This window comes from Cetorhinus maximus, chromosome 16, assembly GCF_964194155.1.
Source record: "Cetorhinus maximus chromosome 16, sCetMax3.hap1.1, whole genome shotgun sequence".
Taxonomy (NCBI): domain Eukaryota; kingdom Metazoa; phylum Chordata; class Chondrichthyes; order Lamniformes; family Cetorhinidae; genus Cetorhinus; species Cetorhinus maximus.
This window is the reverse complement of record NC_135894.1, coordinates 26,647,193-26,661,258: the sequence shown is the minus strand read 5'-3', so window position 1 is coordinate 26,661,258 and position 14,066 is coordinate 26,647,193. Positions and strand designations below refer to the sequence as shown.

General features: G+C 43.3%; 1 protein-coding gene across 1 annotated transcript in view; it reads left to right on the top strand.

The window, feature by feature from the left end:
- The first annotated feature begins 2,437 nt into the window (after nt 1–2,437).
- grk1a (G protein-coupled receptor kinase 1 a) overlaps nt 2,438–14,066 on the top strand; it is a 47,637-nt gene continuing 36,008 nt past the window's right edge. Inside the window, exon 1 of the mRNA XM_078559540.1 lies at nt 2,438–3,332. Within this exon, the coding sequence (XP_078415666.1) occupies nt 2,628–3,332 (705 nt within the window). The 5' untranslated portion in view covers nt 2,438–2,627. The remainder of the gene's footprint in view (nt 3,333–14,066) is intronic.

The following is a 14,066-nucleotide window of genomic DNA, read 5'->3' as shown; positions in this document are numbered from 1 at the left end:
TGATCATCAGTAAAGTAATGAAAGGGGTCATCAACAGTGCTATCAAGCGGCACTTGCTTAGCAATAACCTGCTCACTGACGCCCAGTTTGGGTTCCGCCAGGGCCTCTCAGCTCCTGAACTCATTGCAAGCTTGGTTTAAACATAAACAAAAGAGCTGAACTCCTGAGGTGAGGTGAGGGTGACTGCCTTTGATGTCAAGGCTGCATTTGACCGAGTGTGGCATCAAGGAGCCCCAGCAAAACTGGAGTCACTGGGAATCAGGGGAAAAATCTCAGCTGGTTGGAGTCATACCTAGCACAAAGGAAGGTGGTTGTGGTTGTTGGAGGTCAGTCATCTCAGCTCCAGGACATCACTGCAGGAGTTCCTCAGGTTAGTGTCATCACTGAACTATCTTCAGTTGCTTCATCAATGACCTTCCTTCCATCATAAGGTCAGAAGTGGGGATGTTCACTGATGATTGCACAATGTTCAGCACCATTCACGACTCCTCAGATACTAAAGCAGTCCATGTCCAAATGCAGCAAGACCTGGACAATATCCAAGTTTGGGCTGACAAGTGGCAAGTAACATTTGTACCACACAAGTGCCAGGCAATGAACATCTCCAACAAGAGAGAATCTAACCATCACCCCTTGATGCCCAATGTCATTACCATCACTGAATTCCCCCACTATCAACATCCTGGGGGTTACCATTGGCCAGAAACTAAACCGGACTAGCCATATAAATACAGTGGCTACAAAGCAGGTCAGGGGCTAGGAATCCTGTGACGAATAACTCACTTCCTGACTCCCCAAAGCCTGTCCACCATCTACAAGGCACAAGTCTGGAGTGTGATGGAATACTGTCCACTTGCCTGGATGAGTGCAGCTCCCACAACACTCAAGAAACTTGACACCATCCAGGACAAAGCAGCCCACCTGATAGGCACCACATTCACAAACTTTCACTCCCTCCACCACCGATGCACAGTAGCAGCAGTGTGTACTATCTACAAGATGCACTGCAGGAATTCACCAAGGCTCCTTAGACAGCACCTTCCAAACCCACGACCATTACCATCTAGAATGACAAGGGCAGCAGGTACATGGGAACTTCACCACCTGGAAGTTCCCCTCCAAGTCACTCACCATCCTGACTTGGAAATATATCACCGTTCCTTCACTGTCGCTTGATCAGAATCCTGGAACTCCCTTCCTAACAGCACTGTGGGTGTACCTACACCACATGGACTGCAGCGGCTCAAGGGGGCAGCTCACCACCAGCTTCTCAAGGGCAACTAGGGATGGGAAATGAATGCTGGCCCAGCCAGCGACACCCATATCCCATGAATGAATAGAAAAAATAATTAAAGATCGATTCAGTTATAATATTAGTGAATGATACAATTATTACATTAGAGAGTTATTCAGTTATGACATTAATTATTGATTCAGTTATAACATTAGCGAGTGATAAAATTACAACATTACAGAGGGATACAGTTATAACATTAGAGAGTGATACGGTTATAACATTACAGAGTCATACAGTTATAACATTACAGATTGGTAAGTTATAACATTAGAGAGTGATACGGTTAGAACATTACAGAGTGATACAGTTATAACATGAGAGAGTGGTACAATGATAATGTTACAGAGTGATATAGTTATAATGTTAGAGTTATATTTATAACGTTAGAGTGATTCAGCTTTAACATTAGAGAGTGATACAATTATAACATTAGAGCATGATACAGTTAGAATATGAAAGAGTGATTTAGTTATAATGAGAGTGATACAGTTATGACATTACAGAGTGATTCAGTTAAAACATTAGAGAGTGATTTCGTTATAACAAGGGTGATACAATTATGACATTAGAGAGTGATTCAGTTCCAACATTAGGGAGTAATACAATTATAACATTCGAGAGTGATACAGTCAGAACATTAGGGAGTGAGACAATTACAACATTAGAGAGTGATTCAGTTATAACATTAGAGAGTGATTCAGTTATAACATTAGAGAGTGTTTACTTATAATGAGTGATACAATTATGACATTAGAGATTGATTCAGTTACATTAGAGACTGATTCAGTTCAAACATTAGTGGGTGATACAGTCACAACATTAGAGAGTGTACAGTTATAGCATTAGAGTGATACAGTTATAACATTAATGAGTGTTTCAGTTGTAACAGAGAGTGATCTAGTTATAACATTAGGGATTGACAAAGATATAAAAGGAAACATAGAGCAGTCAGGAAGAAAGGAATTAACTTGGTGTGGGAATTACTTATAAGTGGATAATGTCTTTATTTAAGATGTTGACTCAGGATTATTTCTGTTGCTGCTATTCGCCCTTCCTAATAAAGACAGACAAGCATTGGATGAGATTAAGATTAAGGGAGTTGAGAAAGTGTAATCTGAGTCATACTTTGACACTCTCAACTCGGTCAGTCATGTCAGCACCACAGACACTCATTGTCTTTCCTCGGTTACTTTGATTTGATCGGATGCTGAGCATGCTGTAGTGTCTCAAACCTTTGGAATCTCAGGTATATTCCTACTCTGTGCTTTTAGAATCATCTCTCTCATGATTTTGCTTTGGCTGAAGTGAATTAGCAACAAAAGCGATCAGGATGGATTTGGGGAGCTTGGAGACAGTGGTGGCTAACTCTGCCTATATCTCCGCTCGGGGCAGTTTCGATGGGAATGCCAATTTGCAGATGACCAGAGATAAAAAATATCGAGCCAAACTCAAACTCCCTCACATCACACAGAGTGAGACCCTTAAGGACCAGATTGACCTGGATTTTGAAAGCATCTGTGTCAAACAGCCCATTGGGGAAAAGTTGTTCCATCAATACTTAGACACGGTGGCACAGTACAAACCAGCCAACGAGCTCTGGAAGGCCATTGAAGATTACGATACCGCGGAAGATGAAGATCGGCTTCAGAAAGCTCAAAGTGTTATTAGTGAGTTCTTGGAGTCAGGGGCTGAATTTTTCTGTAGTTATTTGGAAGAAAAAAGCATCTTGAGGATCAAGGAAGACTATAAGAATGTCAGAGAGGACCTATTCAAGGAATGCAAAGAAGCCACCAAGAAGTTCTTAAAGGATGGCGATCCCTTTCAGAATTACAAAGAGAGCATGTACTTCATGAGGTTCTTGCAGTGGAAGTGGCTGGAGGCTCAGCCCGTTGGAGAGGACTGGTTCCTGGACTTTCGGGTCTTGGGGAAAGGAGGGTTTGGGGAGGTTTCTGCATGTCAGATGAAGGCGACTGGGAAGTTATACGCCTGCAAAAAGCTGAACAAGAAAAGACTGAAGAAAAGAAAAGGAAATCAAGTAAGATTGAATAGATTAAAGCTAGAGCCTTACTGTACAAAAGGAACAAAATTAAATAAATGCCGATCCTTTGCAGAATGTGGGTTAGAGTAATTGGATAAAGGGTCACAATAACCTCCTGAAAGGATCATCTTAATAACCTTCTTCTGAACCTGACCTCAAAACAGATTAACTGCTACCCAGGTTTTAACAACACCTGCCAGATTCTGATCCCTCTGCAGCTTTTAGGCTGACCGGTCATTTAAAATGGAATACACAAAGTGCCAGCCACATTTATCAAAAGGAAAATAAGGAGATTATGCATAAATTGATCAATGAAATTACAAATTATAATTTTCGGGATCCTACATAATTACTGGAATGACATCTAACATGAAACAATTATTGTGAAGGAATCACAGAAAACAGTCAAACAAAAATCACTTTCAAAAGATAAGATAATGCATAAATGGAAGGCAGAACCCACCAAACTATAGAGAGAGAAAAACTATTTTCTCTGGTGGGGAAGGTCAGAGCTAAGGGAGCATAATCTTTAAATTAGAGCTTGGCTTTTCAGGGATGATGTTAAAATGAGGCACTTCTTAATATAAAGGGTAGTGGAAATCTGGAATTCTCCCTCAAAATTCTGTGGAGCTGCGGGGTCAATTGAGAATGTTAAAATTGAGATTGACAAGATTTTTGCGAGGCAAGGTTATTAAGGATTACAGAACCAAAGCAGGTAGATGGAGTTAAAACACAGATCAGCCATGAAGTAATTAAATGGCGGAACAGCTAGGCTGGAGGGGATGAGTGGCTTCCCCCTGTTCCTATGTCCCGATGCTCTCTGAGTATATTTGATCACTGAGGAGAAATCCTTCCCTGACTCTCGATGACACTTGGGGGATCATTCTGACCGTCAGCTGTCCATCATGGCAGTAAAGAGGTCTTCTTCTCATTTTGAGGCCCTGGCCTCTTGTACCTTTGACAGACAAGCCAGCAGTCAAATGGACATCCCACTGTAACTCAAAGCCTCTATATTGGGGGGATGCAGCAATCAAGATAAGCTGCAGGGTAGAGGGTGGGGATGATGGTTGGGGGGTTGTTGGTGGTGGTGCTGAGGGTGGTTGCGGTTGTATAGGGTGGCCAGTTACCCAAAATATTTTGTGGGCCCCAAAGAATGCAGGCCTCCACCTGCTCTTACCATAGGCAGGCCTGTTTGGTTCCATTGCCCCTCGAGCTTGACAATGTGAGCACCATGCAGAATGGCAACCAGCATGCTATTTCCTTCACAGGGTCTTGGATTCCATATACACGGCAGCTGTATTGCTGGGAACAGGCAACACTTTGGACGCCCAGCTGTAGCCCCCTTTCAAAATGATGCCATCTGCATCGCCGGTGACAGTGGGTGGTAAGGCTACCCACCGCAGGCCTGAGGCCTTTACAATCCCATTGGTGCCAAGCAAAGGTACCTTGGGCTATTTGGGATTCTTTACATGAAAGGTCTTTTCAGTTGGTCCTGTCTGGAGGAATGGGATGAGGAGGTTGCTGAAAGTTGCCCCTACTCGTTAAAGGCAGCAATGCCTCACGGCCTACACCTTCATGTGCTTAATGTCACAGTGGCAACTTTTGTGGGGGTTTGAGTGTTTGCCTTATGGGAACCTTTGCAGGTTTAGTTGATCCTTACACCGGTACATGTCACATAATGTACATTTATTGCCAGCTGTGGCTCAGTTTGTCTAGCACGTCCTGAGCTGGTTCCAAATAAATATGAGTTCCTTCTTTCTATTCCACCAAAACCACCTGTCAAATCACAGCTGGTCTCCGGTATATTCTATCCACCAGCCGCAGGCTCCTTCGCCAGGTGGGGCTCAGGTTTGTGCTCATTATATTGGGGCTGAAAATGTTTGACCAGACTTCCTGCAAAATATAGTCAGTGTCAGCAAGTGTTTCTGACATGGGTTGTTACAAAATATAACTGAAAATAAGATACCAAAAGGAAAAAAAAAATTACAATGACTGACTTTTTATGGTGCCTCCCAAACTGCCAGGACATCCCAAAGCACTCCCCGGCCAATTAATTACTTTTCAAATGCAGTCACTGTTGTAATACAGGAAATACTGCAGCCAATTTATTCACAGCCAGCTCCCACAAGCTGCAATGTGATAATAATCTGTTTTAGTAATATTTGAGGGAAAAATATAAGTCAGGGTACTGGGGATAACCTGCTGTTCTTTGAAGTAATGCCAGTGAATCTTTTACATGCACCTGAGAGGGAAAACAGGGCCTCAGTTTAACGTTTCATCCAAAAGACAGCACAGCCAACAGTGCAGCACTTCCTTAGTACTGCATCTGGAATGTCAGCCTGGATTTTTGCATTGAAGTCTCTGTGTTGTATATTATGTAGCTCAGAGCTAGGCAGAGATGACACTATCTGTGTAACAGGTTTTATTCACAGTGCTTTAAAATGTCTACTCCATGCTTTAGTTCTGGCTTCCTGCTTTTTTTTTTGTTGGGACATTGGACAGGGAGGCGGTACATTGAAAGGCTGGCAGTACTTTAAGTGGATTAGTCACCCAGTCCAGATGAGATGCATCCTCAGTTGCTGAGGGAAGTAAGTGTGGAAATTCCAGAGGCACTGGCCATAATCTTCCAATCCTCCTTAGATACAGAGGTGGTGCCAGAGGACTGGAGAATTATAAATTGTTCCATCTTTGCTCAAGAAAGGGAAGAAAGATAAGCCCAGCAACTCAAGTTTGATTTGGTGATGGGGAAACTTTTAGAAATGATAATCTGGGAGAAAACAACCACTGGCATGGGCTATGAACAGAGAGCCCAATGGATTTGTTCACAGTAGATCAGGTTGGACGAACCTGATTGAGTTCTTTGATGAGGTAACAGAGAGGGTAGATGAGGATAGTGCAATTGATGTGTATATGGACTTTTTGATAAAATGCCAGATATTCGAATCATTTGCAATATTGAAGCTTCCGGGTCAAAATAGACAATAGGAGCATGGATACAAAATTAGCTAAGATTTAGAAAACAGAGTTGTGGTGATTGGCTGTTTTATAGACTGGAAGGAAGTGTACAGTGGTGTTTCCCAGAATTCAGTATTAGAACCCCTGCTTTTAATGTAGGTTAATAAATTAAGGTGGGGGGTGGTAGTGACAGGCCACAATTTGTAGTTTACATGAACAATAGAAGTGTAGTAGACAGTGAGGTGGGTAGCATTAGACTTCAAAAGGATATAGACAGGCTGGTGGAATGGGCAGATAAAATTCAACACGGGAACATGTGAGGTGATATATTTTGGTGGGACAAATGACGAGAGACAATGCTAATAGCATACAAAAAAAGCACAATTTTAAAAGGGTTAGCAAAGAAAGAGAGATTCAGGGTTCAATAGAGATTATCATATATCAATAACCTCTAATTCTGGACTGTCCAAGTGGAAACATTTTCCCTACGTTCACCCTGTCAAACCTTTGCATTAAGTTAGCGCCTTCCCGAGCCATCTCTCACCCTTTTCTATTCTAGAAAGAAAGAGCCCAGCCAGTTCACCTTTCCTGATAAGTATCTCTTCTCAGTTCTGACATTGTCCTTCTGAGTCGTTTTTGTACCTTCTCCACTGTCTCTATATCCTTTGTATTATATGATGACCAGAGCTATGTCATCTAACCAAGGTTTGATATAAATTTAACATAACATCCTAGCTTTTCAATTATGTCCCTTCAAAAATGAACCCCAGCCCTTGGTGTTTTTGATGACTTTATTAACCTGCGTCATTTCTCCTCCCTCAGGTGCCATGCCCTAAGAAGGCATTGGCAACCATGGACTTCCATTGGATTGGTCCATGATTATGCTTGGCAAAGTACTGCAGTTGCCTTCTGCAGTATGGCTGACCAGGAAACTCTCCTGCTCTTACCACCTGCCATCAGGCATATTGGAAGGATTTACAGGCTGACAATCAACCTGTTTATGCACATACCTCCCACAGCCATCAAGTGCAGGAGTGGGAGGTATGTGCATAAACAGATTGATTAAACCTTGAACCCAGAGCTTCTGGCCCAGAGGTAGGGACGCTACCCACTGCGCCACAAGACATCCCCTTCAGCACTGTTACTGAATGTGCACCCCTAGACCCCTTTGCTACTATTCCCCATTCAGTCTCTTATATTTCAAGGATTTGACATTTTTGCTACCAAAATCCATCACCTCTTAACTTATTTGCTAATTACACACTCATTCTGCAAGTTTATTAATGCCTTCTTGTATTTTGTCACATTCTTCCTTTGCGTTAACTATACCCCTCAAGCTGGTGTTTGTAAATTTTGAAACAGTACTTCCGATTTCTGAGTCTAAATCATTTCTGTAGCTGGTGAACAATAGTATCCAGGCCACAAATTCTGTTCCCTAGCCATTGATCCCATGCCTCTCCTTGTTAACTATCTTAGCTGAGTCAGATTGTCTGCAACTTTCATGTTGTGTTTGGCCCCCAGATGATTGACATCATCACCACTTCATCACCGAGACTGCCCCACTTGTGCCTGCAACATCACCTGACTCTGACCCTGCCTCAGCTCATCTGTTGTTTAGGTGTTGTCTCTAGACTTGGTTATCCCAATGCTGTCCTGGCTGGCTTCCCATCTTCTACCCATACTGCACAAACTTGTGTTCTGTTAATAGGATGTTAATTATATTGTTAGGATACACAAGTGAAAGACATTGTTTAATTGTTTACTTGGAGCACATATAAATAGGGCATCAAGTACTCTTGAGGCCTTCCATGTCCGGTGGGCACAGTAGGGTCTGGAATGTATCATCAGCCCTGGAAATAACATTTTAATTTAATTTATTAAGTTTTTTTCTAAAGTTTTGATTTTGTTACAGTGCCTCTTTAAGGGCCTTTCAATTAGTTAATCAGTTTACTTGTAAATTAGTTTTTTTATTGGTTTGAAAAGAGCATATAAATTGGGGATAGCTGGGACACTGGGCTGAGTGAGAGGCAAGCTGTTAGGCTGAATACGTCAATAAACTTTCTCTATGTAGAAAAGATCTGTGTCTTGGTTTCAAATTCACCTACTGGCTTGGATCCTGCAGTTGGATCCCATTAACATGGTCATCCAAGGCTGTGCTGCCCGTATCTTTAACTCTCTATGTCGCATTCACCCATCACTCTGTGCTTGCTGACCTACATTGGCTCCTGATCTGATAACTCTTCAAGTTTTAAAATCCTCGACCTCATTTTCAAATCCCTTCATGGCCTCAACCCTCCCTCCCTATCACTGTAGCTGCCATCAGCCCTGCAAGCCCTTCAAGAACTCAGCGCTCTTCTAATTCTGGCCTCTTGAGCATCCCTGATTTTAATCGCTCCACAATTGGTGGCCGTGTCTTCAGTTACAAAGGCCCTAAGCTCTGGAATTCTCTCCCTGAACCTCTCTACCTCTTTATCTTCCTTTCCTATCTCTTTGACTAAGATCCTGTCCTGGTATGCTTTTGTTTCAAAGTTTTGTTTGATTATGCTCCTGTGGTTCGGTGTCAAAAGTGTTCTTTTTCCTTTTACACGTTCTGCACCTCAGAACATTTTGTTATATTAAAGGTGCTATACAAATGCAAATTGTTGCTCCATCACTTCTTCAAAGAATTGATTAAGGTTGATCAATCAGAACCTTTCCTTGTGAAATCCGTGCTGACTGTCCTTTATTAGATTTTTAGGCACCAGTTATTATTCAGTCACATCTCTGAAAAAAGGAATCTATTATCTTTCTTGCCACCAGTGCTAAACTAACTGGTTCACCAACAACTGCAGGTTTAGCACCCAAGCATTGGTTGAATGCAATGTTCCTGGAGCTGTGTTATGTGGCCTGCGCTTAACCTATTTCCAGTCAAAGTGTGGAGTGGACTAGCTGGGAAAAGAAGGATGTTTCAGTGACCCAGAGATGGGGCATCCAGATCCTCTGATGCAGCACTGGAAGTCCTTGTGGATGGCGTAGAAAGGAGGAGAGATGTCCTCTGTCCCCAGGGGAAAAGGAGGCCATCCCAGAATGAAAAAAACAGTAAAAACTGAGAAATAAGACTGCTGTTTTTTCCTTCTGGGATGGAGGCCATTGACGCAGGACATTGTGGGAGGAGATTGTCCAGAGGTCACCGAAGGTGCTCTAACCCCAGGACATGGCTCCAAAGCTGCAAGAAATTTAGCAACTTAATTTAATTGGTCAAGGTAAAAGCTGAACACACTTCATCCACCAGGTAACTATATGCTGATAATCACAGCCCACATTACTACATCCTTTACAGGCACTACGCTCACCTTGGACACATCGCACCATGTGAGGCATCACACACACATAAACACATGCACTCATTCACAGTTTTTCTCTTCCAGGACATGTCTGCCTGAGAATACTCTCCTTGAGGAGCTAGTGACCGGGAGGGGAATGGGATAGGAAGAGCACAGAGCACTTCACCTGGAATATATAGCCACTCAAGCTTCTTTCCATATCCACAACTAATCCTGATCCTTAGCCCCCAAAAAGATATCCTCACTGCCAAGCTCCATACGGTCTCATCACACACATCCTCCTACAGTGGCCACACATATTGCCCCCTAACCCTTGCAACTTTATCACTGAACGATCCCAGGAGCAAGATCCATCTGCACCACCCCCCCACCCCCAACCTGCTCCAACCGCCCACCCTCCCACCATCCACCTGCTACCAGGAGCAAGTTCAGGATGAAAAACAGTCACCTCAACACATCAAGGCCTGCAGCAGCTCAAGGGCATCCCAGGAGGCCTTATGAACCTCCCTCTTTGGGTTCTCAGGTGCCATTCATCTTGCCTGCTACTGCCAATGGGGTTGCACCTCTAGAAGAACTGGATTATGGAAAAGCACTTGGATATAGTCATTGGGGGTAAGCACTATGGTGAATAGTTTATTAGTTGTAAGGATTGTTGGCTCTAATTTATTTGCATAATTTGATTTGGATGTAGGTAAAGGGTGATGATGGCAATTAGAGAGTGGTGATGCTGATTTCTTTTTTATTCTGATCTTCATTGCGAAGGGGTTGAAAGAATTGAGCACAGCTGATGGGCTTCCTGATGCCTCATGGAAAGTACACCATGTGGCAACAGAGCTCTGGATTCTGACGGATGGAGCACATCTCTCAAAAGCTCTCTCCAATTAAATATGGAGACCATCTCTCCCAGTGCAGGTCATCTGCCCAGAAACCTCTGGTTGCCCTCCTGTTTCTCTTCCTCTTTCTCCTCTTGTGCCTTACTTTATACAATGGCTGGTGATCACACTCAGCCACAGGGAATATCAATGGGCAGAGCACTGGGTTCCTCATGTTTAAATTTAGACGTCTTGACTGGTCAGGAGGTGTCCTGCGGTTCTCATGTGCGGAGTTCTCAATCGTGGGGTGTGCAACATATCACCCTGAATCTGACCACCTTCTTGGCCGAGAACCTGGTGGCTGAGTACCTCTCACTGCATCAGCTGATATCTCAGGGGAGTCACGAGCCATTGCATCAGAAGGTATCCCTTATCACCCAGTATCCAATCACACACATTGTGTTGGTCTCAAAAGCTCAAAGACAAATGACTGTCTCATTATAAATGCATTGTGTCAGCAACCCTGACTAGCAGGCACTTACCATCCTATGGTCACAGACAAGCTGTACACTAAATTTAAATGGGGGGAGTTGGTGTTGTAGTGGTAATCTCACTTGACCCAAGCAGATTGTCTGGGGACATGGGTTCAAATCCCACCATGGCAGTTGGTGAAATTTAAATTCAATTAAGAAAGCCTGCAATTGAAAGCTAGTCTCTGTAACAGTGACCATGAAATTATCATTAAAAACCCATCTGGTACACTAATGCCCTTTAGGAATGAAAGTCTGGCCTCCATGTGACTCCATGTGGTTGACTCTTAACTGCCCTCTGAAAAGGCTGCTCAAGAGTAATTAGGGATGGGAAACAAATACCAGCCTTGCCTGTGATGCCCACATCCCAGGAAAGAATAAATAAAAATGAAAGCCTTGCATGGCCACATGTGTACAAAGGTCCCCTGAACCATTGGGAATCCTACAGCTCTCTACCTCTGGTTTTCTCTGATAATCATTCCTCAGAGCAAAGAGCCTCATGCACAGTAGTGGACTGTGGCATGTGCCTTATATCACCTCTGAGGCAGCTTCCAGTGGCAGAAAAAGGAAGTGTTGTGTTGACAAGTTTGAATTTTCCTTCAATGAAGCAACAGATATCAGTAATCACCTCTTTGCACAGCCTCCTCATACACTGGTCTTGAGTCATGTGAATATAGGAGTATTTCTCTCTTTATACCCTGGGTGAATAGGGTGCCATGGTGAGGAGAACCCTCCTCACTTCCTGACCTGCAATAGTTGGGGCTGCTCTGCCTATCCTCAACTCGTCCTCCAATTCCTCATGAGGAGTAAGCACTCACCCAGCAAGATGTCCATGACCAATCGCTCGCTCCCTATCTCCTGGTCACTCTTATAAAGTGTCTAATAACACCGAGCAGCAGATTGCCAACTCTTTTTAGGTGAAATTCTGAGACAGTTTCCAAAAAAACTGTTGATAGAGTGCTGGTGAAGTCTTGACAAAGTCCCCTGATGTGTTTCAAAAGTCCTGTTCAATCACAGTGTAGCCAGCTGAGCTCAGTGAGTGAGTGAACAGTGAAAGCTGAGGGTAGCTTCAACAGGCAACAATCTGCTACCTCCTGTTTAGCCAAGTCACTGTTACGAGAGCTCGGTAAATGAAGCACTAGCCACCAAGATCCTGTGTAGTCTCTTTAATAAGTGCTAGCTTTAGGATGGTGGTGGAGTGGCAATGTCACTGGCCTAATAATCCAGAGGACCAGGCTAATACTCTGGGGACATGGGTTAAAATCCCACCACGGCAGCTGGTGGAATTTAAATTCAATTAATAAATCTGGAATGTAAAGCTAGTCTCAGTAATGGTGACCGTGAAACTACTGGATAGTCATAAAAATCCACCTGGTTCACTAATGCCCTTTAGGGAAGGAAATCTGCTGTCCTCACCTGGCCCACATATGGCTCCAGACCCACAACATTGTGGTTGACTCTTAACTAACCCCTGAAATGGCCTAGCCAGCCACTCAGTTCAAGGGCAGTTAGGGATGGGCAACAAACACTGGGCTTGCCAGCGACACCCACATCCCATGAAGGAATAAATTTTAAAAGCCAGAAATTTAGTTGTCATCAGAGCATTGATGATCCTCAGGCCGGGGGTTCCTAGCAGGTGCTTCAAGATGGTGAAACATGAACACGACTGGCAATTAAATATTACAGGACATAATGTATAGGGAAGGAAGAAGGGCTTGCTGCAGTAATTAGAGACTTAAAAAACTTTTTTTAATATCATTTTCTTTAAACGTTTCTCTTTACCAGATATAAAAATATTGAAAAGGGGAAAAGAGGCTGTTTGGCTGACAGTCCAGCATCATGGCCAGGATTGTAATCAGCTGATCACTCATGAGGTCCTGCTTTATAAATTTAGTTTCTGACCTCTGAAATTCCCTTCCCCCTTCTGTCCCCAGTACCATTGATCCCAATATGGGCCAATTGGATCATTCCCCCTTCCCCACCCTCAACCGCTTCACACACTTTACAAGTTGCTCTTCAGTTCCACTGAGATACCCATAATCTTGGCACAGGGGAGGCAAACACCCCTCCTAGGAATCTTGGAGGTGAGGTTGGTGAGGGGGTCACGATGATGCTGAATAACGTTGGTCACATGGTAGGGGGAAGGAGTGTTGGATGATGTAGATCATGGTCTGTGTGTTTAGAGGTCGATGGGGTGTTGGGTGCTTACGTCAGGCTCACTGTGTACAGAATGTAGGTGGGTTTTGTATATTGTAACTCAGTCATTGTGTACAGAATATAGGTGGGTTTTGGTATACTGTAAATCTGTGTACAGGATGAGGGTGGGTTGTTTATTACCGTACCCCAATCACTGTCCACAAAATGTAGGTGAATTGTTGTCTATTGTAAGTCAGTGTACACAGATTGTGGGTGGGCTGTTGTTTACTGTACCCCAGTAACTCTGTACAGAATGTAGGTGAGTTGTTGTATACTGTAAAACAGTCACTGTGTACAGAATGTATGTGGGTTGTTGAATACTGTACCCCAATCACTGTGTACAGAATTTGGTGGGTTGTTATATATTGTAATTCACTGTGTCACAGAATGTAGGTCACAGAATCAGAGAATCATAGAATTGTTACAGTGCAGGAGGCCACTTAGCCCATTGTGTCTTCACTCTGAGCATTTTAACTTAGTGCCAATCTCCTAACTTTTCCCTGTAACCCTGCACATTGTTTCTATCTAAATAATCATCCAATGTCCTCTTGAATGTCTCAGATCAAACTTAAGAAGGTGGGTTGTTGTATGCTGTAACTCAGTTACTGTATTAAAAATGTACGTGAGCTGTTGTAAGCACTGGAGTGCATCCCTGGGCTGTATTAGAGTGCTTAATTAGGAGTTTGGTGAATGAGGGAGATCCCTGAAGAGGGCAAGAAGGTGCTCCTTTCTTTTTCTACCTTTCTTCATCCTCCAGTAGCTCTTACTTTTCAAAGGGAAAGAAGCAGATTGGTGACATACTGGTAATTATTCTATTTATTCTAATAAATTGTTTTAAAAGTTACAGTATGGCTGCTTAGCTTGGTCCAGTGGAATGTACATCCTGCGGTATGTGGGAAGTTATGGATGCACCGT